This window comes from Rattus norvegicus, chromosome 16 (genome assembly GCF_021556685.1).
Source record: "Rattus norvegicus strain SHRSP/BbbUtx chromosome 16, alternate assembly SHRSP_T2T, whole genome shotgun sequence".
Taxonomy (NCBI): domain Eukaryota; kingdom Metazoa; phylum Chordata; class Mammalia; order Rodentia; family Muridae; genus Rattus; species Rattus norvegicus.
In genome coordinates, this window is record NC_141549.1 from 18,769,267 (window position 1) to 18,796,548 (window position 27,282).

General features: G+C 55.5%; 1 protein-coding gene across 15 annotated transcripts; it reads left to right on the forward strand.

Annotated features, from left to right (window-relative positions):
- Mast3 (microtubule associated serine/threonine kinase 3) lies at positions 1-27,127 on the forward strand. Of its 15 annotated transcripts, none has more exons than XM_087589154.1 (29): positions 1-53; positions 6,086-6,117; positions 6,966-8,751; positions 8,849-8,941; positions 15,377-15,465; positions 15,544-15,616; positions 16,145-16,223; positions 16,404-16,561; positions 16,638-16,713; positions 17,068-17,277; positions 17,437-17,538; positions 17,606-17,738; positions 18,041-18,099; positions 18,440-18,525; positions 18,603-18,811; positions 19,090-19,228; positions 20,193-20,325; positions 20,422-20,587; positions 20,703-20,804; positions 21,046-21,168; positions 21,475-21,584; positions 21,736-21,872; positions 22,933-23,171; positions 23,344-23,556; positions 23,694-23,920; positions 24,091-24,213; positions 24,407-24,543; positions 24,620-24,801; positions 25,272-27,127. In XM_087589154.1, exons 3-29 carry the CDS (start codon positions 8,705-8,707, stop codon positions 25,793-25,795), a joined length of 3,969 nt encoding a protein of 1,322 aa, XP_087445280.1. In that variant the 5' UTR covers positions 1-53; positions 6,086-6,117; positions 6,966-8,704; the 3' UTR covers positions 25,796-27,127.
- Positions 27,128-27,282: the final 155 nt, after the last annotated feature.

The following is a 27,282-nucleotide window of genomic DNA, read 5'->3' on the forward strand; positions in this document are numbered from 1 at the left end:
GGGGACACTCAGCGATGGACGAGCCGAGTCTCCTGCGGCGTCGCGGGCTCCAGGTGAGAAGGGGTGCGGGTGGGGGCGCGGACAGAACCTTCCGGGCCGGGAAACTGAGGCAGGGAGTGAGGAAGGCAGGAAGCGTCAGATTGCGCCCTCTGCCCACATGCTGTCCAGCCAGAACGGTTTGCGCACGATGGGAAGGGAGGTGATCTCTGTAAGACAGATGGGAAAACTGGAAACTGAGGCTGAGCTCTGGCATGGGGAGAAGTAACTCGAGGGTTCCCGTACCACACCGGCCAGAGGGCGCGAAGCTCCAATGTGTGCAGCCGCTGAGGTGGATACAACCCAGCCACCTGACAGGGTCGCCTTTAGCAGCTAGTCCCCTGTCTCCGGTCCCGTCCAAAAAAAAAAGAAAGAAAAAGAAAAAAAACAGCCTAAGGAAACCACCACGGAGACTGTCAGGCTAAGATTCCATCTCTGCAGGAACACAGACCTGTGTGACCGCGAAAGACCTGCAGGGTGTGTGATAGTGGTGACTTCTCCGAGCCTCAGTTTCTGGATTTAGCGTTGAGCCTCAGAGAAGCAAGAAAGTGGGTGTAGGAAGATCAAAATGCAAGTCCAGGGCACTCCTGGGTTGTGGGACTCTGGAGGCTTCGCCTCTGGCTTCTCTGGATTTTAGTTTCCCCATCTGTAACATCTGCAAAACTCATATAGGTTTGCCTGCTTCGTTCCGAGAGTGGGACCGCACACCTAAGCGTCCAACAGCTTTGCTGTGGGGATTCTCATAGCTACCGTCTGCCCTGCATCTACAGTGTGCGAAACCTCAGCGGGCTTAGAGCTGACCGCGCAGGGTGGCACCGACTGCGGGAGGCCGGCACTGGGCAGAGGAAATTGGGGAAGTAAAGATTGAGTAAAGCTGTTTAGACAGGGGCAGTGGGGCGAGTCCCCCCTCCCCGAGGAAGCCGCGGATCGGAGACCCTGGCGGGAAGGCGGGAGTGGGGGCGGAGCTGGCGCGCGGCGGGTGTCGCCGGGGGCCCCAGTTAGATTCGAGCCCGCCCTCGGCCTCTTAAAATAGAGACACCGCCTCCGGGTGAGTGAATGGGGGCGCGGCTGACGTCAACAAGCGGGACCTGCTCCACATGGGTGGTAAATATTTTCAGATGACTGAGCCCACGTTACACACGGGGAAACTGAGTCCCGGAGAAGTATAGCGACCGTCGGTTGGCTGCAGGGAGTTGGACCGGTGCGCAGGGAGGACCGCAGGAGTGAGCTTAGTAGGCGCAAAGGCCCCGAGGCCATATCTGGGTGTCATTTGAAAGGGGAACTAAAGCCTGTAGCCGGAGGTGGAAGGAAGCACGCCTTTAATCCCAGCTGTCAGCGGCAGAGGCAGGAAGGTCTAGGAGTTCTATGGGAGTTCTAGGTTGGAGACTCGTCTTGAAAAACCTAAACAATAAAACCATCCAGAAAAAAAACATTTCTCAGTTACCGCTGAGCGTGAAAGATAGTGGTGAGCTTTTGAAGAAGCTAAATGTTGGGAACTAGTGAGAAGGCTCCAAGGGTAAAGGCGGTCGCAGCTAAGTCTCACAACCCCAGTTTAATTTCCCGAGTCACCATGGTGGAGGAAGAGAGTTGATTTCCACAATTTGTCCTTTGAGATCCACACATGCGCTGAGGCACGTGGGCACACACATATAGTAAATAAACACACAAGTAAAGGAAAAAAGAAAAATAAGGTGGGTGGTGGTGGCGGTGGCGGTGGTGGTGGTGGTGGTGGTGGTGGTGGTGGCACACGCTCTCAATCTCGGCACTCGGAGGCAGAGACAAGTGAATCTCTTGAGTTCGAGGTCAGCCTGATCTGTAGAGTGAGTTCCAGGACAGTCTGGCCTATATAGAGAAACCCTGTCTCCTGGGGGGCAGGGTACGACAAAACAAAACAAATAAACAAACAAAACAAAGGAAAAAAAAAGAAAGCTAAACTTGGATGCCACGGTAATCAGTAATCCGGAGCCATGGTAGGTGCTGGGGCAGGGGGAGTCCTGTTAACAGGAGGCAAGAGGGCTTAGAGGACACTAGAATACAGGCCAGGGTAGGGTTACTTTAAAGTCCTAGTCTAGAGCCCTTGTCCATGTCTGTAACGGCATGTTCCTGCCTGGCCTACATACACAGCTCTGTGCTGGCTTGGACTGCAAGGCGACACCTTCTGTAAATAAATAAATAAACGTAAGAAAACAAGATGGCGGTGTCAGAGGTTCGGGGCCCCTTTCTGTTCTTAAAAGTTCACCCAAGTCATGTTATTTGAGCTATCTCTGACTCCCTTAATAGGTTAGAGGCTCAGCCAATCAAAGGCCAGGCTACCTGTGACAGCCAATTGGAGTGCTCAGAGGCTGATGATGGAGGTCTAGACTCCGAGACTCCTCAGTGCTGGAGGAAGCACCTCTGGTAGCCTATGTTGGCCTCGAACTCCTAGTCATCTTGTCTCCTCCTCCTGAGCAACATCAGGCCGGGATAATGGCTCAAGGGATGGGGCCCCAAGCTGTGTGCACCCACAGCTGCTACCAACTTGACATGGGACCATGGTGTAGTCCAGGCTCCCCCGATTCAGCCTCTAGGATAGCTGGTAGGCAGACAATGCTCTCCCACGCAGCAGAATGGTCCATTTGGAAATGAGTGCCCACCCCCCAACTACGTCTATTTAGCCACGTCTTCCACGAAACCCTCCAGTTGGATTTTTGTTAATGGCGATGGTGCCTACCTATCATTACCGGAGTTGGGAAGCTGAGGCAGGAGGATTGTTTTAAGTTCTGAGGCCTGTTGGTGCTGCAGAGTGAGATTGTGTTTAAAAAACAAAAGCCAGATCCCTATTTGGCAGATAACTTCTGAGGGTGGACTCTGGGGTTCCTGTGGGCCCCAAGCCTTGCTCACAGCACAGCCGATGTCAGAACCATCCAGTCTTCTGCTATAAAATGGACGGCCCACCCCTGCCCTGGCATGCCACCCTGTACAGCTCCTGCCTCTGCACCTCAGGAGCCCTGGATCCTGTGCCTGGGTGCCATGAGTCCCTCCAGAGTGAGGCTCCACCATGATGTCCAGTTCCAACTAATTGGGTGATCTATAGGCTGGTGATGAATCCTGGGGGACAGTACCCAAGTCACAAAGAATCCCTAAACACAACATTTAAAGGGCAGCTGCAGTTGGCTCAGTGGGCAGAACACATGTGGCTCAATAGAGTACGTGTAGTTTAGTGCTTGCCTCGAATGCATGGAGCCCTTGGGCTCCATCCCCAGCACCGCATAAGCCTCCATCAATCTGGCATTCAGGAAGTGGAGACAGGAGGAGGATCAGGAGTCAGGAGTTCAAGGCTGGCCTAGGCGGGGGTGGGGGTGGCGTGGGGTGTGGGGGGGGGGGTGGCACAGATTCTGTTTCGACAACGACAATAATAAAATAGCAGTCTCAGAGGGGTCAAGGCCTATGATCCCAGCACTATGCAAGCTGAGACAGGAGGATGCTGAGGCCACCAGCTTGCGCTGCAGAGAGAAGCCCTAAGGAAAATAAATAACAGCCAGTAGCTGGGCGTCTGTGTGGGAGTTGCCACAGGAGCAGCTGTAGAGGAGGCCGCGGAAGCAGATGGCGCGGGGATGTCGCGGGCCCACTTCCGGGAGCTTTCCGGGCCTGGCATCCCACCCCCTACCCCACCCCCTACTCCCGCCGCCTGGAGTCCTTTTGTATCTAGGGAACGTGTTTAAACTTCTCGTTGTCGGCGCCAACGATGCCGGTGCTGGGCCCTATGGAATCTGCTGTTTGTTAACTCAGGCACAGAGAGGTTGGGCCAGTTGGCGGATGCCACACAGCGGCACTGCCAGATCCCAAGTAATCGGCCAGGATGGTGGGATCTCAGGCTAAACCCTCAAGTTCAAATTCTGTTTCTTTCTGGCATGGTAGTTGGGGAAGCTGGTGTAAAGACACCCCGTCATTCCTGAGTAGACGCGGGTGAGAGGAGACCCTAGGGGATCCGAGCAGAGCAGGGGTCCATCTCTCCCCCTTTGCCAGCCAAGTGGTCTGGTACCTGGCACTTCCGCCCCCCTCCAATTGGCTGCGGGGACGGATGACGCCACTGGTTTCCATGGCAAACACCCGCCTAAGGAACGTGGGTAGTCTGAAACCCACCATCATAAAAATAGTCCGTGTCCCCAAAGTGGCCGCCCCAATGAGTGTGTTTGTTGGGCTGGGAGAGTCGTGAGAGTCCATTTCCTAATTCTCCCTCTCTGTCTCTGTGCCTCAGTTTCCAAGCCTGTACAGTAGACGCTGAGTGGTCCCTTTCTGTTTAATTTGTTGCTGGGCTGAACAGTAGCTGGAGCCAAAGCAGCCAAAAGTAATGTGCCCTGGTCATTAACACAGCTTTCCTGATGCTAAATCCACATCGCAGGTGGGGAAACTGAGGCAGGGCATTTCTTTTGTTTTTAAGGTTTATTTATTATGTATACAGTGTTCTGCCTCTGTGTATGCCTGATCTTATTGTAGGTGGTTGTGAAGCGCCACGTGGTTACTGGGAATTGAACTGAGGACCTCTGGGAGAGCAATCAGTGCTCTTAACCACTGAGCCATCTCTCCAGCCCCCGAGGCAGGGGTTTTCCAAAGCAAGTGCAAAGCCTTCCCACGTCCCCTGGGAGTTAGATTCTCTCTCTCTCTCTCTCTCTCTCTCTCTCTCTCTCTCTCTCTCTCTCTCTCTCTCTCTTTTTCCGGAGCTGGGGACCGAACCCAGGGCCTTGTGCTTGCTAGGCAAGCGCTCTACCACTGAGCTAAATCCCCAACCCAGGAGTTAGATTCTAACACAGCTTTCTTTCTTTCTTTCTTTCTTTCTTTCTTTCTTTCTTTCTTTCTTTCTTTCTTTTTTTCTAAGATTTATTTATTTATTATATATAAGTCTCTGTCTTCAGACACATCAGAAGAGGACATCAGATCTCATCACAGATGGTTGTGAGCCACCATGAGGCTGCTGGGATTTGAACTCAGGACCTCTGGAAGGGCAGTCGGTACTCTTAACCACTGAGACAACTCTCCAGCCCCTAACACAGCTTTCTTAAAATTAAGGAAAAAAAAAAATCTCCCTGAAGCAGGTGGTGGTGCAAGCCTGTCATTAACAGCTGAGAAGCCGAGGCAGGAGAATCACCATGAGTTGCAAGCTGCCCAGGGGTATATAGAGAAAGCCTGTCTCTCTTCTTAGGGACATGGCCCAGCCAGTCAAGCTGCCTGCCAGGAAGCTGGTGCTGAGTCTCTTCCTGGGATCCACACCAATGCAGGTTGTCACATGTGCCATGACACAATGTGTGTGTGCACACAGGCAGAAACAACATGAGTTTTCCATAACCGCCGGCTCAGAGGGAAAGTGGCAGTGGAACCCAAGGAAAGGGCTTCTTTCTCCTTATATATAGGACAGGCAGTCAGAGTTGGTACAGACCAATTTTTCTTTTGAGTTTTCAAAGGGTAAATCTAAGAGTGTCCCCCACCCTAGACCAGAACCCACAACTTTATAGGCTCCAGGGATCTGGAAACTAAATTGGAGTATTAAGGTGACAGGTGCGTCCCACTAGTCCTAGCACAGAATGTATGTGTTTGCCGTATATTATTATTGCGACAAGTCTCCATCTATAGCCCAGGCTAGAATGAAGAGGACAGGTCTGAGCCACTGTACCTGCCTTCATTTCTTTTCCTTTCACTGTTTTTATTATATTTAGTCACTAATCTTGTGTGTGAGCATACACCCTCAAACACTTGCAGGAGTGGGTTCCCACCTTCCATCATGTGGGTCCCAGGGATAGAACTCAGGTGGTCAGGTTTAGCTGCAAGCCCCCTTTTTCACTGAGCCCCAATTATGTATGTATTCATACCCCCTCCCCACTAGCAGGCAGCTTGGGAGCTGGGTGGGAACACTGCAGGTGTGAGTATGGATTAAGCTACTGATCATCATGGAAGGCCACATGTGGTATGAGGGTAAGCAGGAAAGAGGCACTGACCGGGTCATGGGAGTCTGATGTTGGGGCGCAGTGGTTGGAACATTTTCAGGGTTGACCCTACTCTCTTTGTCTTGTTACAGAAGGAGCTGAGTCTTCCACGACGGGGTCGAGGGTGAGTAATTCATTCAATGATTAATATGACAACATTGCCTTTTCCTGTTTGTGCCATCCTTTGAGGCAGGGTATATCAATCAAACCCAGAACTCAGCAGCTTGCTCTGGAGATTCCCGTCTCTGCCTTCCGAGGCTTGTGTTACAGGTGGGCCGCTGTCATGGGTTCTATGAACCTGAACTCTGGTCCTCATCGTGAGCAGCAATCGCTTTAACCACTGAGCCTCACCCTAAATCTCCCTTCTTTCCCTCCCAGTCAAAGAATACTTCCCAGGGCTGCAGAAATGGCTCAGTGGCTAAGAGCACTGGCTGCTCTTCCAGAGGTTCTGAGTTCAACCCAGCAGCCACATGGTGGCTCACAACCATCTGTAATGGATCCGATGCCCTCTTCTGGTGTGTCTGAAGACAGCTACAGTGTACTCACATACATAAAATAAATAAACCTTTTTTTTTTTTTAAGCCACTTCCCAGCTTGGGATCCAGGCAAAGCATAGTTTGGTATCTCATGCCTGTGTTTCCGGGAGCACCCAGGAAGCTGAGATAGGAAGATTGACAGTTCCAAGTCAGCCTGGGCTACATAAAGTCCTGCCTTTTTTTTTTTTTTTTAAGGCTAATATCTAGGGGTATGACTCCAGTGTAGAAGCCAGAGGTGGCTCACTGGGTAAAGGCAATTGCTCCGGATACACAGGCAGCCCCAAAAGTTGTCTTCAGACCTCCGGGTGTGTGCAGACACGGACCTCTTCCACTAAATAAATAAATGTAGAAAAAGATTTGATTCTCAGCACTGGGGCTGGGGGTTATAAAATATCAACTTCTAACCCAAGTACGTTGGAATGGGTTTGCATGACAGAGACTCGCTTCCTTTTGGCGTCCGCCAACAGAATCCGTGAGGCTGCCATCATCCGGACAGCTCTGGAGCTCAAAGAACATTTTGTTCGGTGCGTCCTGGGTATACAGATGGATAAACAAAGACTGGGGGAGGGGTTCACCTCCTGTTCGCTCCAGAGAGCAAACAACCTTGGACGCCCCATCTTTGAAAGTTGCGCATGCCTCAACTGGAGGCTGATAAGCTCTGTATTTTTTGAGCACCTACGAAGTGCTGGGCCCTGCCGGTTGGAGAAACAGGGGAAAGGGATGGTTCAAACCCTCTGGCGCCCCGGTTCTTAATGGGGACCCAAAACGTGAAGACTGTGTGCTCAGGGGAAATTAAACAGAAAGAGACAGGCGCCGGGGGAGTCATTTGGAGGTGAGGTTTGGTCTTGGAGAAGACTAGATGCCGGCAGGGCAGGAGGAGGCCTGCGAGGCGGTCAATGTAGGGACAATTCCAAACAGAGGGACCAGGAGTGGGACCGGCCTTGACTTTGGGGGGGGGGGCTGGGCGAGGTAGGAGAAAAAACGCAGGTGCTGAGAACGGGGTCTCAATCGCCCCAAAGTCGTGCACTGCGGCTGGGGCGGGACCGGACATTGTCCTGAGTGCGCTCTGAGGGACCTGGGGCGGGAGGAGCGCAGTGCACCGACCTCTAGGGTAAAGTCAGGATCAGAGTCCCCAGGGAGCTGCCAGCTCTGCCACCCTTGCTGTCCGTAACTCGATCCAGGGCTGTCAGGGACCAGATCTCTGGGGCACGACGTTGAGAGGGGACACAACAATGCGATTTCGGGTTGGAGGTCCCAGTCCACAGAGCCCAGGTCTCATTCCCTTCCGGCCCGTGATCGGGCGGCTGAGTGTCTCAAAAACTAGTCAAGGAAGGCCAGACTGCAGACCCCTAGGATTGCGTGCAGCTCTCTATTCCCAGCGCGCACGCTCTCCAGAGGTGGGTGGTCAGCCCCGCCCCATCGCGCGAGGCTCCGCCTCTGTCCCCGCCCTCCTCCGTAGTTCTTAAGTGGTGCCGCCCACAGACAAGCCCAAGAGCCAGTCCAGAAGCCACACACACACACACACACACACACACACACACACACACACACACACACACACACACACACACACACACACACACACACACACACACACACACACACACACACACACACACACACACACAGAGGCCCCGCCCACCACCCCACCCCCGCGCGACTGGGGGTCCTGCAAATTGCTTCCAAGAGCAAAGCCCGTGGTATACTTTGTGAGGCCCCACTCCACCAGCCACGTCGGGCTCTGTTGTATTAGGCCCGCCCTCTTCATAGTCTCTTTCCTCCCTCCCCCCACAAGCCTCGCCCTACCTCCCATAGCTCCGCCCCGCATTCTATAACCTAGTCTACATACCGGAATCCACGCCTACTTTCTTACTTAGGACCTCCCCAGAAGCCCGGCTCCTCACCTATAGCGCCTCTTGTAACTCCGCCCACACCTCATAGCTCCATCCCGCACCTTGTAGCCCCGCCCGGTTATCCTTTGGTCCTGCCCCGTATCATATAGTCCTGCCCCCTCCGTCCACCTTCTTGTCCCGCTCCTGGTCACGCCCCGTGACCCGTAGTCCCGCCCTGAGGCCACGCCCCCGCCTGCCGCCGGTGCGCGCGTCCCTCAGTCCATAGTCCCAGCGCGTCTGCTCGTGCCGGGTGCCACCGGGCGTCGGTTCCCGCGGTGCCGCCATGAAGTCCCGCAGGGAGAAATTACTGATCCCCGCGCTGACACTCGAGTGAGTACTGAGGCCCAAGCACCGCGGTTCGACCCCTGGGAACCCGCGGGGGTCACGCCGGGTCGCCGCGGGGTCACCGCCCGCCTCTGTCTTGCAGTCTGTCGCCGAGCAGCCAGAGCCCATGCCTGTTGAGCCCCGGCAGCCCGTGCAGCCCGTGCAGCCCATCGCTGGGCCTGCAGCAGCCCTGGAGGTGAGTGGCGCCGCCCTGCACGCGCACCCTCACCCGGGCCTTTCACACCCCTTAGACGCCCCAGGCCTCAGTGTCACCCCTTCCTTGGCTCCGCAATACTCGGGAACACCCAGCTGCAGGCTGGAGCTGGACAGGTGTCCCAGGCCAAGTCAGAACTTGAGCCCAAGGACTTCTTGAGACAGGTGCTGGATTCCCAGGGCCCTGCTGGGTGGTGACCTCCGGGACCTTCCAGAAACTCTCCCTGTGGTCACACACAAACTGAGTGGGCTTTACCAAACCGAAAATAGCTATTTCTGCTCTGATTTTATTTCTTACTGAGCGAACTGAGGCCCAGAGACAGGCCTGTTGCGATTCTCTAAGTCTTGGGCCAGCTTGGCCGCCACACCCTACTGAGAGCCAGCATCACCCTCTGTGACTCTGGGGCAGGTTTCAGAGGCTTACTCATGTGAAAGTCGAGAGTCTTGACTTACCTGGGAGCCGTTTATACCTTAGTATGAATGAGATGCTTGGTATATTCCATGGGCTTTGAATGGGGAAGACAAAATACTGTGGAGTCCACACTGAATTCCAACTGGGTTACCTTCATTCGCTCAGCGAACGCTTACTAGGCACCTAACCAGTGTGCCAAGTAAAAAGTCCAAAGTTGTGAACAAGAATGACAGACATCTCCCTCCGAGGGTTCTCGGTTGACTGGAGGTGGCCAGTGAGCAAATGAGTGACTATGTTCAATGCTGACCCCTTGGGGAAGTTGATTGGAGCCATGGACAGAGCTTGGAACAGGTTGGCACCAAGCAGCTGGGACCTAGTGTGCAAAGGTCCTGAGGCAACCTTTTGAGGGGAATAAGGTCTTGTGGGACTAGGCCATCTGGAGGAAAGCTGGTCTATCTGGAACTGGTTGCCCAGTGGGAGGTAGGCACTGCTGTTGCCACATTTCCTCAGGAATGGGTGGAGGAGACCCAGGGGCACCCTAGGAGATAGTGTGAGGTCGGCTAGATTTCTGAGTCCTTGGTTACAACCCAGGGGAGGGCAGGCGAGGGGAAAGGGAGGGACCCAAAATCGGGGTTGCATGTGACTGAACGGGTTACACTTGGAGGAAATGGAGGCACTGTTGGAGACTGGAGCCCAGCCCACCAGGCAGCCACAGTCACCACCAGAGGGCGGCAGAGCAACCTCGCCTGCAGCCACCTCGCCTCACATTTACTCCCCAGCGCTGGAACAGTGACTGTGATTTGTCCAGCAACCATTTACACCTCAGTATGAAAAAGCCCCTCTGATCCGCATACTTTAGAAAAAGGTCCTTGTGTGTCCCATAATCCTTATGGCCCCAGGATCTTGTGCAATCCATCTTTGCCCGCACACATCCCTCCAAGGTGCATCCCAGAGAGGGCAAGAAAGAGTATGCCCCGTGGAGTAAGACCATCCTTCTGCACCATTGTGGACTTCTCATTTCCTTCACAACTTTGAGAGGCCCTAAAAAGCTTCGCCTGAATCTCTCTGTTCACAGTGTATGCTCAGGGCAGGGTCCAGTATGCAGCAGGTGCTTACTTGATGTTCTGGTGTGGATGGATAGAAAGCAGGTGAAGGGGTTCTGTTGTCCTTTAGGGTCAAAGGCCATCTTGACTTGGCCTTACAGGCCACAGACTGCCCAGGGCCGTGGAGGCCAGGCACAGAGGGAATGTCGATTTACCTGGGACGCGCAGGGTATGGGGCCTGGGGGCAGTGGTCCAGCAGCCATTTGGAATCTGGAAAAAGGTGACGGGATGAGTTGGCCAGATTAAGACACACTTAGGGCTTTGCCATTTAAGCAGCAGCAGAGAGGCAAAGCCAAGTCCCCAGAGCCAGTCGCAGGTGACTTTATGACCCCTGTCCCAGGACGGTTTCGCCCAGAACCCCTCAGCAAAGAGCCTGTGAGCCCCATGTACTCAGCCTTGCTGGCCGGGCATTCTGGATACTTAGCATAGCCCAGTTCTTTAGAGTGGGAAACAGTTCAGCTGGGCTTCCAGGGCATTGTTGGGGATAAGGGAACAGCTGTGTTGTGGAGGTGTGTTCCCAGGCACAATGGCGGCGGGTAGCTCTTCTGTAGGTGTATGAAGCCTAGTGCTCCATCACCATTTGGGTCACCAGAGTTAGGAGGCTTTGAGCCTTTATGTCAGTACTCAGACCTGAACAAGTAGCCATCATGGTCCTCTGTGTCACAGGTGGGCACTGCAGGGCCTGTCCTTGGGACTCAGAACATGGGCTCTAGCCCACGTTCTTTCTCAGGGTCTTACCATGATGTGGCCTTCACCTTTTGTTCCCGCATGCCACCAGCTCCTCGCTGGAGATTTAAACACCTACCCCAACTTCTCAAAGGTCTTTCTTTGCTTTCCAGGACAGTCATGGGGCTCGCTCTAACACCACTCATGGTTCCCCGTTTCACCATCCCAATCCTTACCGCAGCCTGTGTGGTTAGCTCTGAAGCACCCTCCTCTCCATCTGTGACACTCTTTCCCCATGCCCTGACTGGTTCTTTTTTCTCAGGGTCAAAGTCATGTTGCCTGCCTTCCTGCACTTTCCCATTTCTTGAGGGAGAAATAGTGTCCAGGCTGGCCTTAAGTTCCTAGCTGCCCTCCTCAAGTCCTGTGACAACAGGTGTGTCCAAGTGTGGTGAGGGCTAGGGTGAAGCCCTCCACGGTAGGCAAACATTCTGCCAGCTGAGCTGCGTCCCTTTCTTTGAGATTACTCTTTGAAATTCTTCATCTGTCTCCTTAACTGAGATCAAGGACTACTACCCTTGAAGTCACCCCTAGATGTCCCAGAGGCAGGCAAACTGTAAGTGTTCAATAAATGTTTATCAAGTGAACAAATGACTGGATATGGGTTTGTGCTCCAGCCAGAAGCGTGGAGATGCCTGATGTGGCAAAGAGCATGGAGGAAACGTGTTAGAGTCTTGGGGTGACTTACGAAGGATGGGTTGGGGAAACCCTGGGTGCCTATGCCTTAGTTTTCTCGGCTGCCTTTTCGTACCAAATATGGGATCTGAGCTTCACATCCGAGCAAGGCTCATATCAAAGTGTCTAAAGGTCGTGGGAGTCAGGTGCTGTCAGAATGACTCCCACTGGCTACCTAGGACCTGGGGGAGAAGGACGTATTCCTTTGGTTTGTAGTGTATGTGACTTATATCGCCTTTGGTAATGGCTTTCGTGGCCATGCACGCCGCGTTCATCGCAGGCATTATACAGATGGGAAGGAAAGGGGCAACGCCAGGCAAGGCTGACACCTTAAGAGTCGAGTCCGTCACCGCCTGCACTAGCACCGCCGAAGCCCCACCTAGCTGCCTCGGCCCTAGCAACGCCCCGCCTCCGCTGATAAGGCCAAAGCAACTCCCTACCCACTTGACGTAGTCCTAGCGACGCCCCGCCCTCACCGCGCAGAGCCCTAGCAACGGCCAGGTAACCCGGCACCCCAAGGCTCAGAACCCTAGCGAAGCCCTGCCTGGTCGGCTGAGGTCCATAGCAACGCCCCGCCTTCGTCCCAGGGTGCCTCTCCCTGTGCTTAGAGCTCTAGCAACGTCCTGCCTGTATTGCTGAGGTCTATAGCAACGTCCCTCCCTCGCTACCCAGAGCCTTAGCAACGGCCAGGTAACTCCGCCCCCTATGAGCAGAACCTTCGCAAAGCCCTGTCTGTACTGCTAAGGGGCATAGCAACGCTCATGTTCGTCCCAGAGCCCTAGCAACGTTCATTAAGCCTCGTCCTGCTGCTCCGGGCCCTAGCAACGCCCCGCGCTGTCCCTCAAGGTCCTGGCAACACTGGTCACGGACAGGCAGGTTCTAACTGCGCTGCATCCCAGCGCTTCCGGCAGAGCGGTAGCAACAAAAGCTCCTTAGTTGGGGGCCCTAGCAACGCCCCGCCTAGCGCTGTAGCAACGCCTCGCCCCCCTCCTCCCTCACGACGCCACGCCCCCTCGGGCTCCGCCCAACGATTGGGCGGGGCTCCCAGCCGGGCTTCCTCCTTGCTACCCGCGCGCTCTTGTAGCCCGCGGCCCCTGGGCCGCTCCACCGGGCTCAGGCCGAATCCGGCCGATCTGGCCGTGGCCGGGCCAGGCGGAGGGCCACAGCATGTCGGACCCCAGCTACTGGACCGCGGTGGCGGCCCCCGGACACCGCAGCCGCCTGGCCAAGGGTGCGCTGCTACAACGTTCCAAAAGGTAGGGGTGGCTCCGGGCACAGGGTCTAGCTATAGACGCCCGGTATTCGAACTCGGGACTCAGGCCGCGCAAAGCGAGTATTTTGGGAAGAATAAAGCAGTCTGTCCTGGACACTCAGCGGAAACGTTGGCGCAGATGCAAATACTCATGGCCCAGGCTGATGAGTGGGTGGCAGGTCTACAGCCAAGGCATTGCCTGGCTTCTCCTCAGCCCAGGTCCTCCTCTTCAATGCACAGAGGCCAAGAGAGGTGGTTCCTCAACTGTCGACCCAGGTTCTAATTGGAATGTAGCTTTTACCGTGCTGTGTGACCCCGGGCAGTTCCTCAACCACTCTGTGCTTGGGTTATCTCTGTATTTAGGTTTGCATAGTTAGGCAAAGTCTGGGTTGCAAGGACCCTGAGTGCTCAGTCCAAAGCTTCGATTGGGCCTGATATAGTGCGGTGCGGGTCATGGCTTACCAGCCTTTTAGAGCAAGGAACTGTGTAAGCAGTAGGCATTTAATGTGTGCTCAAGTAGGATGATTCAGGTTCTCCGAGGTGGTTGTTTTCAAGGTTTTGCCTGTAAGCATAAAGGAGAGGAACCAACCAATTCATTGGCCACCGTTGCAGGATGATGGGGCAGCCCAGGCAGGGAGAGGATGTGGCTGCCAGTGTGTGTCATGTGCAGAGGGGGGCGACAGGAAGTCCTGCAAGGCCCTTTGGGTTCCGCTTCTGCACCCACACCTCAGCCTAAGGGGCAATTCTTCCCACTCTTGGTAGCTGCGCCCCCGATTTCCCTGCGTGGAGAGCCAGCACAATTGGTGGGTCCCCCAGGTCAAGGTTGGTTTGTACTGTGTCCACACCTGTCACTTACCTGACCCTGGGGGCGTGGCCTCCTGTAGGCAGGCTCTGAGAGCATAGGTTCCCCCCATGGACGGCTTCACAGAGGCACCTTCTGGGTGTCCTGATAGGGGAAAGGAGGCTCCTGCACCAGAAAACAGGCTGGGCCCAACTCCCTACCACCTTCTTGCCTATGCTTTTTGCTACCTGCGACGTCTCCTGTCTTGGCCTACAAACTGTGCCTCTGTGGCCCCAAACCCTCCCTGCCTCCTTAGGGCCCCGCCTGTCGCTCCCTCCCTGACACTTCTGCAGAGCTGCGTTGGTGGAGGGCTGTGTGGGCTGTTCTCCTTGTCTTCAGTCAGAGCTGCCGTTGCTGGGTGACTGTAGGGGGCTGGGGAGGAGGGCAGGATCCCAGTGACTTCAACTCTGCCAAGGTGGGGACGAAGCTCAGGGTCTGGTGGGCAGAAGGGGCCAGAGACCTTGCCTGGGGGCTTCAGGGCAAGTGGCCAAAAGAGACATGGGTTTGTATGTAGCCTGCGTTGGCCCCAATTCAGAGACTTTGGACTAAAGGGGTGTTACAGCACAGGCTGAAGCATTAGTTCTTTGGCAGGATCTTGGGAAGCTGGGGACTGCAGTTTCAGGGACAGGGAGGGAGAGTGGCTGGCTTCCCCCATGGCCTCTGGGCATCTCCTGTCTTCTCCACTGGACATCCGGGTGTGCCTGGCTGGCATCATGGTGTAAGAGCCAGGGGCTGGGAAGGAAGAAGTCAGTATGTCCTAGTCATCTGCCAGTGTCCCCATGAGGCTGGATGGTTTTTCTCCCACCATGTCATATGGCGGCAATGAGGATGGAAAGGGAACTTTGAAACAGGCTGTGTCCCATGTGTCATCCTAGGAGATCGGGCATTGAGAGTCACCTCTGAGCCTGTCCCAAGACCAGCCTGTGCAATATGAGACTCTGCCTCAAGAATAAGAAGATATGGGGTTGGGGATTTAGCTCAGTGGTAGAGCGCTTGCCTAGCAAGCGGAAGGCCCTGGGTTCGGTCCCCAGCTCCGGAAAAAAAAAAAAAAAAGAATAAGAAGATATATTTGAGCTGAGTGTGGTGGCACAAACCTTCAATTCCAGCACTTGCAAGTCAGAGGCAGAGTCTGTGAATTCAAGGCTGGCCTGGTCTACAGAATGATTCCCAGGACAGCCAGAACTCCACAGAGAAACCCTGTCTCAAAAAAACAAAACAAAACAAAACAAAAAAGAAGGGATGTTTGCCCAGGGGTGACTCCCAGTGGGTCTCGGAAACTCCTAACAGGTCCCACCGCAGGGACATCGTGGTTGGTCTGGGCCAACTTACAACCATCCATAGCATGCTCCCAACTGGGCGCATGCGTCCCTGTTCCTCAGGTTTACCTTCTAACCCTGCTGTCCCCTCCACAGCTGCCGCAGTGGCAACCGTAAGAGCCTAGTCGTGGGGACGCCTTCACCCACTCTCTCCAGACCTTTGTCACCACTCTCTGTCCCAACTGGTGAGCAGGGGCAGATCCGGGTGGGGGGGCTGGGTCCCGCTGCCACCCGGATGTGACAGTTTTCTCATCTCCCCTCAGCAGGTAACAGCCCCTTGGACAGTCCTCGGAACTTCTCTGCCGCAGCGGCCATCAATTTCCCCTTTGCCCGGAGGTGAGTGTCCTGGCCATGGCACAGGGCTAGTGAACCTCACAGAGCTGGGCCTACCCCTCATTGATTTTTGTCCCCCTCCCTGGCCCCTTCCTTCCTGGGTGTCTGGTGGTGGTCTCTCCTGTGGCTTCTGTTCTCCACAGACAGCTCTCTCACAGTGACAGGTAATTCAGAGTTCTGGGAAGGAGGAGGGGGCCGCAGCCTGACTAAATTATTAACTGCTAACAGCTGCACTAGATCACTAACCAAGAACTGACACAGTGTGTCCAGGGCCTTCAGTTCCACCAAGCTAAGGCTGTGCAGTGGGGACGTAGCTGAACCGGCCCCCTTGGAGTATGCCTGGGTTGTTTGTGAGCTGGGATCTGGCCAAAGCTTGGGCTGCACCTTATCAGGGAGGGCTTCCAGGAAGAAATGTCCCCGGCTGCCTGGAGGGTCCTTGTTCCAGAGTAGGTATCAGCCAACACAGCTTGCTGCCAGTCCCCATCAGCACAGTGCCAAGCTGTCTTTTCATCTGTTCCTGTCCTTCTCCAGGGCTGACGGCAGAAGATGGTCACTTGCTTCCCTCCCGTCATCAGGCTATGGGACCAACACTCCCAGCTCCACTGTGTCGGTACTGACAGCTGCCTCGGCAGGTGGAATGGGGTGGGGTGGACTGGAGCAGACACACGCCCGGCTGTGGTTTCTGGGGCTCCCACTCTAGGCTGGGAAGGCTTGCAGTGGGCCTCAGCAGGCCTGTAGGATGCTGGGGTGCTGGGTCCGCGACGTGACCCGGACCTTCTCCTTGCCCCAGTCAAGCTCATCCTCCCGGGAGCGTCTACACCAGCTCCCTTTCCAACCCACTGCGGACGAACTGCGCTTCCTGTCCAAGCACTTCCGCAGCTCAGAGAGTGTGGTGGATGAGGATGGAGGCCGTTCTCCGCGCCTGCGCCCACGCTCACGAAGCCTCAGGTAGACTTGGGCTGGGACCTCTCCACCCAACCAGGGCCTCCTCTGTGACCCTCACCCTCCTCTGTCACCCTTTCAGCCCTGGACGAACATCAGGAACCTTCGACAACGAGATAGTGATGATGAATCATGTATACCGGGAGCGCTTCCCCAAGGTGTGCTCCAAATCCCTCCGCCCTGCAGTGGCCACTCTCTTCTAGCGTGGTCGACTACCCAGGCCCTGCCCCCCTGTCACTCACGGAACCCCGCCCACCAATAACGCTCTGTTCCCTGCCAGTCACCAGAATCAGACCCTCGCTGAGGTCCCCCAGCCCTTATCACTACTGTCAATCATTTTGAACCGGTCCCTGATCAGCTCCACCTCTGTGTCAGTTACCCCTGTCCCTTTCTCACCCCCTCTGCCTGTCTGACCATAACCCCGACTCCAACTGAACAGCTTTCTCTCAGACTCCTGGCCTGTCCTCTGATCCACTTCTGTCATTACCCCCCCCCCTCCCGCCTTCCCGCAGGCCACAGCGCAGATGGAGGGCCGGCTGCAGGACTTCCTGGCAGCATTTGCTCCTGGAGACCGCCTGGCACTGGCAGACGGTGTCCTGGGCTTCATCCACCACCAGATCGTGGAGTTGGCGAGGGACTGCCTGGCCAAGTCGGGCGAGGCTCTAGTCACCTCCCGCTATTTCCTGGAGATGCAAGACAAGCTGGAGCGACTACTGCAGGATGTATGTGGGGGGAGCCTGCCAAATGGTCACGCCCAGGGGGGTGGAGTGTGTTAGGGAACACCTTTTTGGGGTGGGATCTGCAGAGCCCTGGAGGTCTCTATCAGGGTGTGGGCGGGGCCTCTTCTGTGGGCGGTCCTCGTCAGATTCACCTGCTTATAGGCTCATGAGAGGTCAGATAGCGCCGAAGTGGGCTTCATCGTGCAGTTGGTCCGCAAGCTGCTCATCATCATCTCCAGGCCAGCGCGGCTGCTCGAGTGCTTGGTAAGCTGCAGACAGGGACTTCTGGGGACCAGGCGAGGGCTCCGGGCTCACAGCCTCTCCTGTGCAGGAGTTCGACCCCGAAGAATTCTACCATCTGCTGGAGGCTGCAGAGGGCCAGGCCCGCGAGGACCAGGGCGTGAAGACTGATCTGCCCCGCTACATCATCCGCCAGCTGGGCCTTGCCAAGGACCCTCTAGAAGGTGAGAGGCACCCAGAACAGGGAAGATCTGGATTGGAACCCAGGGCTCCCTCTACCTCTTAGTCCCAACCTCATTCTGACGCTTTAAGACAGTGACCCTTACCATCATGAGTAATGCTCAGAGACTCACTGCAATCTGTGGTCTGCCAATCCCTGGGGCAGAACACTTGGAGAGCTAGGGCTCTGAGGCATGGCTTTCCTAGAAGATTCTGTAGTCCTTGCTGCTGGGCCACATAGTGAATCCTGTCCAAAAGAAAAGAACCAAAAACAACTACAAAAATCTCAACTTACTTTCTTTGACAGAGATTCAGCCCCTGAATGACCTTGATGAAGGCCAGCCACCAGCTCCTGGATCCCCTGAGGTAAGTTGCAAGCTGAGGTAGTCCTATGTTGCCCTTTCCTGGGTGGCTGGATTAGGGAGTGAGTTTGCTGAAGTATATGCTTAATAAACACGCGTGGTTTTGAATTGTGGCTGCATTGGGATTGCCGCATTATAGAAATAGCTCAGGTCTGGACTGGGCTGTAATGGGCACTGAAAAGGTGGGCCTTGAAGGATGTGTTGAAGTTTTCTGGGAAGCAGACTCTGCATACTGGTTTAACAAGTTCGGGCCCAGAGGAAGTAAGTAGCAGCACCAGTGAGGCAGAAGCTTAGACATAGGGACAGTTTTGCAGTGGACGAGAACCTGAGCTGTCCCCTTGCAGAGCCGAGGCCTGGGCGGTCCGTCTCGGAGGCAGCCATGTGAGAGCGACTTTGAGACCATCAAGCTTATTAGCAATGGAGCCTATGGGTGAGTCCTGGGTCCCTGCTGGGTCCCACTTTGGGCTTGGACCAATGACTGCTCAGCGGCCCCCTTCTTGTGTGCAGGGCTGTCTACCTGGTGCGCCACAGGGACACACGACAGCGCTTCGCCATCAAGAAGATCAACAAGCAGAATTTGATTCTGCGCAACCAGATCCAACAGGTGTTTGTGGAGCGAGACATCCTCACCTTCGCCGAGAACCCCTTTGTGGTCGGCATGTTCTGCTCTTTTGAAACCCGTCGCCACCTCTGCATGGTGATGGAGTATGTGGAAGGTGCGGCCCCTGGGCTGCCATGCCCTCCCCTCCCACCCCTGGGCACAGCTGGGGAGGTCCAGAGAGGGATAGGTGTGGGCCCCGAAGGCTTGGGATATCGGTGAGGCTTCAGCAGGTAAGATGGCACCCGTCGCCTTGCAAGGGAAAGACCGTGCACTGAGGCAGTAGCTGTGTGCAGAGCTCCGACTTAGAACTGGACCCTGCTGGGCAGAACCTGAGACTCTTGCTGACCTCAGCAACACGAGCAGGACCCAGACCTGACCCATGTCCCGGTGTAGGGGGTGACTGCGCCACGCTGCTGAAAAACATGGGCCCACTGCCTGTGGACATGGCCCGCATGTACTTCGCGGAGACGGTACTGGCTCTGGAGTATCTGCACAACTATGGCATCGTGCACCGAGACCTCAAACCTGACAAGTGAGCAGCCAGGGTGTGGCTGGGACGCGGGGCCGGGGCTGTGGGCGGGGTCACGGCTGTGGGCGGGGTCAAGGCAGAGCTCTGGTGTTAGGGGTCGGGTAGGATCTTATCTGATTGGCAGGACAGCATCCGCAGAGCTCGCACACCACAAGTGCACCTACTCTGCATAAATAGGTGGAACTCATCTAGTCCCACCTGTCTCCGAAGCAGGGTTCGCTGGTTTCCTAGCCATGTGCCTTTGGAGATGTGAGCGCAAGTGTTCAGAGCTGGTGCTGTTTGCACTCTGCATTTCACTTCCGTGTAGATGAAATGGCTACACACAGTAGTCACAAACATGTGCTTCTTTGTGTAGTCCAGGCATAAAATAGGAGGGGCCAATGGGTGAATAACAGTGGATACAGAAAGTGAGCTTGGGGGCTGGAGAGATGGCTCAGCGGTTAAGAGCACCGACTGCTCTTCCTGAGGTTCTGAGTTCAATTCCCAGCAACCACATGGTGGCTCACAGCCATCTGTAATGGGGTTGGGTGTGTCTGAAGACAGCTACAGTGTACTTATATACATTAAGTAAATAAATCTTTAAAAAAAAAAAAAAAGAAAGTGAGCTTGGGGGATGTATTTGCAAGGTGCATGAAAAAGGTCACAGCGGGACACGATGGAGCACACCTGTCATCCTAGGATTCAAGAGACTGAGGCAGGGATCCAGGAGTTCAAGGCCAGCCTGGGGGGTTACTTAGAGAGTGTGAGGCCACCCTGGGCCACATGAGCAAAAAGGTTTTTTTTTTTTGTTTTGTTTTTGTTTTTGTTTTTGTTTTTTTAAAAAAGCATGCACATACTGACATGGGTTACCTAGGGAGGCTGGGTCTCAAAACAAAATCAGTATATACAGGGGGCCTTGAGCCAATCCTGGCAACTCTGCTGGCCCTGGCCTTCCCACCCAGCCTGAGGGTCCTGGCCTCACCCACAGCCTGCTCATCACCTCCCTCGGCCACATCAAGCTGACGGACTTCGGCCTGTCCAAGATCGGCCTCATGAGCATGGCCACCAACCTGTATGAAGGTCACATCGAGAAGGATGCTCGAGAGTTTGTGGACAAGCAGGTGTGACCCAACCCAAGGGCAAGACTGGGCCACCCACTCTCACTCCATGCAGACCGGGCCAGCCTCACCTCCCCACTTGCTATAACCTTTGTGCAGGTGTGCGGGACGCCTGAATACATCGCGCCAGAGGTGATCTTCCGCCAGGGCTATGGGAAGCCAGTAGACTGGTGGGCCATGGGCGTCATCCTGTATGAGTTCCTGGTGGGCTGCGTGCCTTTCTTTGGGGACACACCTGAGGAGCTGTTCGGACAGGTTGTCAGTGGTGCGTCTAACAGGGTCTGAGACTGGGAGGTGGGCTGACCACAATGCTACCAGGTGGTGGGTGTGAGGGAAGGTGCTAGAAAGGGCATCCTGTCTCCTCCCACCTTGAACTTCAGATGAGATCATGTGGCCAGAGGGAGATGAGGCCCTTCCCCCCGACGCCCAGGATCTCATTACTAGGCTTCTGCGTCAGAGCCCAATGGACAGGCTGGGGACTGGTAAGTCTATGGGGCAGCTTCTCGCAGGATCCTGTTTACCAGGGTGTGTGAAGGAGGGGGCTGGGAGCTGGGGTCTTGGAGGGCCTGTAGGAGCTAATGTGCATAACCTTGAAGGAAGTAGTTGAGTCTGGTGCTCTCCAGTTTTTGACCACATTTCTGGGTCTCTCCTGGTACCATTCAGTGGGAAGGGAGGCTTGCGGGGTGTGGTGTATCATGCAGAGCTGAGCCAGACTGTCTGTAGGAGGCACCCACGAGGTGAAACAGCACCCCTTCTTCCTGGCCCTGGACTGGGCAGGGCTCCTGAGACACAAGGCAGAGTTTGTCCCACAGCTTGAAGCTGAGGACGACACCAGCTACTTTGACAGTAAGTGGCACTCCTGCATGTTCGGGGTCCTCCCTGTCTGTTCCGCGCGGATGTAAACCGGGAGAGTAGCTCAGCCTTGAGATACCTCCTTGTAGGTGCGTCAATTCCTGCTATGACTGACCACACAGTTTTTGGGCACACTGGGGACCAGAGTTTGGGTCTGCAGTGCAAGAGTCTGTACCCAGATGCCCAGCAGATTCCAGCTCAGGTTCCTGTGCTGGCTGGGCCACTCTCCTGTACCTGAGCAGCACAGCCCTGGGCCTCTTGGTGTCCCTGGCTGCCCCAGCCTCCCCTTCCCTCCCACAGCTCGCTCTGAGCGGTACCGCCACTTGGGCTCCGAGGGTGACGAGACGAATGACGAGGAATCCTCCACAGAGATCCCCCAGTTCTCTTCCTGTTCCCACCGCTTCAGCAAGGTGGGCTGGCCAGCGGCTCCCGAGTCTGCCTGCCTGTGCTTTGTTTACCCTTGTGTTCTGAGACAGGGTCTCCTGTTGCAGCCTCCTAGGTGCTGGGGTGACCTTCGTCACCATTCCCCCATTACTGACATTAAACCAAAAAATCTCACAGGTCTACAGCAGTTCCGAGTTCCTGGCTGTCCAGCCCAACCCCACCTTTGCTGAAAGAAGCTTCAGTGAGGACCGAGAGGAAGGTTGGGAGCAAAGCGGTGAAGGGGACGGTGGCCGCCGGCTGAGCACTGACCTCCGGTAGGTGGGCTGAGGAGTTAAGGAAAACCAGATAACAAAATCTGATGTAGAAGGAGCTTCCTAGTGGCCCAGTAGAGAAGAGTGAAAGGTAGGAGGTCTCTGAGAGTCTTGCTCCTGTGTATGGCTTTGTACTCCTAAAACAATGACTGCTGTGATCCATAACAGTGCTTGACTTTGGCTCCTTGGTCCTTTTCTACACAAAATGCACTTGGCTGGTAAACTCCAGTCCTGCTCCGAGTTCCAGACTCCATAGAAACAATGTTGACTAGAGAGTGAGAGCTGGAAACTGGGCTTTTAGGGTTGAATAGTAAATGTAACTTTTATTCACTAGATGTAGTTGTTGTGTCTGAGGCTTTTGCCTCCCTCTACTAAGCTGGGCGTAGTCCTAGAAGCTTCTAGCCTCGGTACAATCTAATCTAGGCCTGGAATGTTTTCAGTCTCTGAGGCTTACTGCTGAATAAGCTCACCCTTTCTAGTTCTTTCTGAACTCTGGCTGGCTGGTTCAACTCAGCTGTTCCTACTCTAATTCCTCTCCAAGCTGACTGATTCAAACTACCCCGCCCCCCACCCCTCCCCTTTCTCCTGATTTGCTCTGCTTGGCCTCATACGAATTCTGGCAATCTGTTCTAATCTTCTGACTCGTTCTGTCTTCACCTGTGTCTAGTTGCTCTCTCTCTACAACCTGCCTCTGTTCAACTGTCCCAGTAAAACTGCCTCCTTCCCTCTGCTCTGCCCCTCAAGTAGCTTCCCTTTCCTCTTTGCCTGAGAGTTGGGCATGTGCTAGTCTGTCAAATCTTTCTCTGATTCGTCACTTTGTCTGCCACTCAATTTGGTATCACTTTCAAACAATGGGTGCTTCCTTCTACAAACCAACTTTACCTTCACTGTTTGGGATTAAAGCTATGTACTAAGGGTGCGGCGTCTGTATTCCAGCCAGAGGGAGTATAGGGGCTTCTAAGGCATGTTGGTATTCCAGTGAAAGTAGCTAGATTAAAATCTCTCTCCACTGAATAGTTCTGCAAGCCCGTGTGGCTGAGTAACAGTCTCCTCCCTCAAACAGGCTGAGGTCCTGGACACCTGCTTCCTCCTGTCAGCCGTCTTCCTGTCAGAGCGACCGGGGTCCCAGCCCGTCTCTCCTAAGCACCATCAGCTTGGACATGCCTAAATTTGCCTTCTCCTCTGAAGATGAGGGAGCAGGCTCAGGGCCTGCTGACACCAGAAAGCCCGTCTTCATCTTGGGGGAGCCTGACCCCCCACCCCCGACCACCCCAGTGACACCTAAGCCCTGCAACCTTTCTGGTAAGTGGGCCTCAAGGTGAGTGTGGGGTGCTGAGACAGGAATAGACGTTTCTCACCAATTGAGAGCAGACCAGCCTTACCTGCCCTGAACACAGCTTCATACAGCTGGGGTCCAGGGGCGTGGCTGGCATGAAATAGACAGGTGTCAAGCTCACCCCGCTTGTCCCCTCAGCCGACACAGCTGTTCTCAGCCATGCCCGCCTTCGAAGTAACAGTACAGGCGCCCGGCACTCAACTCCTCGGCCCCTGGATGCCGGCAGAGGCCGCCGCCTAGGAAGCTCAAGAGACCCCGGCCCAGAGAAGCCCAGGGCCTCCCCTGGTGGCAGCGGGGGTCGAGTGCCCAAGTCAGCCTCTGTGTCTGCCCTGTCCCTCATCATCACGGCAGGTGATGTGTTGCTTCTCCCTGTGGTGGGTGGTGGGGTGTTCTAGACTGGTTATGAGAGGGAACTCCAGGGTGGGCGCCATGTGGCCACGTGGGAGAAGGATATGGACCCACATTCAGTGTCCCACCACCCTCCACAGACGACGGCAGTGGGGGCCCCCTCATGAGTCCCTTGTCGCCCCGCTCGCTGTCCTCCAACCCCTCCTCCCGAGACTCCTCACCTAGCCGGGACCCATCACCAGTGTGTGGTAGCCTGCGGCCCCCCATCGTCATCCACAGCTCGGGCAAGAAGTACGGCTTCAGCCTTCGCGCCATTCGTGTCTACATGGGAGACAGCGATGTGTACACGGTGCACCATGTGGTCTGGGTGAGTCCCTGTGGTACCTGGCTGTGGGAATCAGTGTGCTCTCCATCCTTGAGTGGGCCCTACCTTGCTCCATAGCTGAGGAAACTGATGCAGTGGCTTGCTTGGATTACACACCGGCCTGTGGGGGTGTGGCCTGCCCCACCTGACAGCTGTGTTGCGCCTGCCCGCAGAGCGTGGAGGAGGGGAGCCCTGCGCAGGAGGCGGGACTGCGTGCTGGGGACCTCATCACACACATCAACGGGGAATCTGTCCTGGGCCTGGTGCACATGGATGTGGTGGAGCTGCTGCTGAAGGTGCGACCTGCGGACCCCTGGCCTGAACATGTCCCCACTGCCTATCCTAGGCAGCTGTCCCTGACACCATGAGGCTTTTACAGCTGCACCCCCCCCACCCTAGGATCCAGGGCTGAGGGGAGCCGAGTGTCAGGTTCTGGACAGGTGTCTTGTCCCCCAGAAAGCTCTCAGGTGACTGGTTTCCCTTCTGCAGAGTGGCAACAAGATCTCCCTGCGCACCACGGCCCTGGAGAACACCTCCATCAAGGTGGGGCCTGCCCGGAAGAACGTGGCCAAGGGCCGCATGGCCCGAAGAAGCAAGCGCAGCCGCCGGCGCGAGACCCAGGACCGGTGAGCAGGGAGGCAGTGAGGCCCCAGCACCCCTAGCCTTCCCAGCATTCCTCACTGTTACCATGCCTATCCCTAGGCGGAAGTCCTTGTTTAAGAGGATCTCGAAGCCATCTTCTGTGCTCCACACCAGCCGTAGTTTCTCCTCGGGCCTCCAGCATTCTCTGTCCTCCAGCGAGAGCCTCCCTGGATCACCCACTCACAGCCTGTCCCCTAGCCCCACCACGCCCTGCCGCAGCCCTGCCCCCGACGTCCCCATAGGTGGGTGGGTTCTCAGTCTGGGCCACAGGTTAGAGGACAGAGGAAACTGCTGCCGGGTAGTCAGTGCCCTTCATCCCGGCACTTAAGAGATGAGGCAGAAAAACAAGGGTTCATGGAACTCCACCTCGAATATGAATATATATGCATATCTGTGACAATAATCAGTAAGGAGCCTTAGTGTGTGCTTGAGCTGAGTGGATGACTTGGTGGCCTTGTGTGTTCATTTAGTATGTAAGGGTCAGACACAGGTGTGGGGAAGGGTCAGTCTAGGCAAGGAGGCAGAGGTTTCTGGGAGGAGCGGTAAATGAGGCCTGGCTTTGATGGATAAGTAAGAATTCACTAAAGCAAGGCCAAGGGGACTCCCTATGTGGGTGGGTGGCAACACTGGATGGCATGGGTTCTGCCAGTTTGGTCAGTCCAGGCCCTACCTCTAGGAGGGGGGGTCACTGACCAGTTTCTTTTGCCCACAGACACAGCATCCCCACCCAGTGTATCCCCAAGTTCCAGCAGTCCCGCTTCTCCAGCAACTGGCCACACCCGTCCCAGCTCACTTCATGGCCTGGCAGCCAAGCTCGGGCCACCTCGACACAAGAGCGGCCGCCGCAAGTCCACAAGCAGTATCCCTCCGTCACCACTGGCTTGCCCGCCAGTGCCCACACCCCCGCCACGCTCGCCGTCTCCCCTTCCTGGGCACATTCCCATACCAGCACGGTCCCCTAGGCTGCGTAGGGGCCAGTCTGCCGATAAGCTGGGCCTAGGCACCAGTGAGAGGCTGGATGGGGACGGAGGCCGGCGTGGCAGAGGGGCCGAGACTGAGCTGGTCGTCATGAGGAGGCTGCATCTGTCAGAGCGCCGGGACTCCTTCAAGAAGCAGGAGGCCGTGCAGGAAGTGAGCTTCGATGAGGAGCCTGGGCCGACTGGTGCGGTGCCGAAGATCGCTGTGCAGGGTGCAGAGGCCACGCCTGGAAGCCCAGGACCAGCCAGGGAAGACTGAGCCCCGTCTCTGGCCACTTCCTCACGGAGCTCTCATCTTTACCAAGTCACACCTAGATGGGGTGCAGCCATCGGCTTGGGACTTGGCTGGAGGGTGCCCCCTCCCAGGAAGGGCTGGGGTGGGGTGCCAGTGACTTGTAAATAGCAAGCCCTCACAACTAATTTATTACTTTTTATAAGCAATAGCCAGGCTGATCCCCCTGGTGGACTTAGCTGTCTGTCTTGTCCTCGGCCCCGGAATGCAGCCTACAGACCCTATTCTCTGGGCCAAGGCGAAGCACTTTGGGCAACTTCTGTGTTTCCTAGTTTGTCCCATGTCCTTTCCAAGTGTATGTGTGCTGTGTGTGTGTTTGTCCATCCCATTCCCAACCCAAGACCCACCTCAAGGCACACAAAAGCTGGTCCCTGCTAAGTTTGGACAGGATTTGGAAGCTGTGCCCTGAAGCAGGAGGATCACCAGTTCAGTGGTGGGCTGCACCCTGAAGACTACCTTCTGTGTCTGAATAGCTCTCTTCAGACTGTCTTTACTCCACTCTGCCTGTGATCCTGCATGTTTCAGTTTAGGGGAAGTGTGGGAACACGGGGCTTGGGGGATAAGGAATGCTCTGGTTTAAGGCAGAATAGCCCATACACCTTGCAGGAAGTAACTGACAAACCTAAGGGCCATCAAGGTAGGGAAGGTATCCACTGCAGGGATAGGACAAAGACTTGTCTAGCCAAGTGAGGACCATGCCTGACCACCAACCCCCACACTACAAAATCAATGCACACGTGCAGAGTCCCATGTGTGTGAGGCCCAGCATGGTGAGCCTGGGACCATAATGTGATCTCCCTTGAGTGCTAGAGGACCGAGTGGACCCCAGCTATGCTGTGTAATTCTGGAGGCGTGTCTTTCCCATTCTGTGCCTGTGTTGCTGTGTTTACAGGACTAACCCCAGTGACTTGCACACTTCATGTGCACTGAGCACGCCTGAAGTCCCCCAGCTTTGTGTGATCCAAGCAGCTGAGGTCCCCCAAGGCCAGAGGCTTGTCCCACAATGCCCCAGTAAGATTCCTGGCTCAGGACAGGATCTCCCGGCCCTACTGTGAGCATGGCCATGGGGGAGCCCAGGCTGTCCCCATAATGCTGTGTGATCCAGCAGCCATCTAGAAGGTTGTCAGTGATGGCGGCTCTCCACACTTCATGAGGGGAATTTGCAGGCACTCAAACCCTCTCTGCACCCTCCCTGACGCCCAGCCAGTATCGTCTGCTGGAAGAGACCAAGGCTGTGCATGAGTAGCCCTCCACTCATCTTGGAGCTGGCATCAAATAAAGTCCCATGACGACATCTGATCCTGGTTGTGCATTTATGAGTGGCTAGGGGTAGGGAACAACTGTTGGCTCAGTATCATCTGAGGTGAGTTTTGTAGGTTGTATAGGGGTTTGCTTAAACACTTCATCTAGGCCAGGCTGCACCCCAGCTACCTAGCAGGCTGGGATCCTGACTA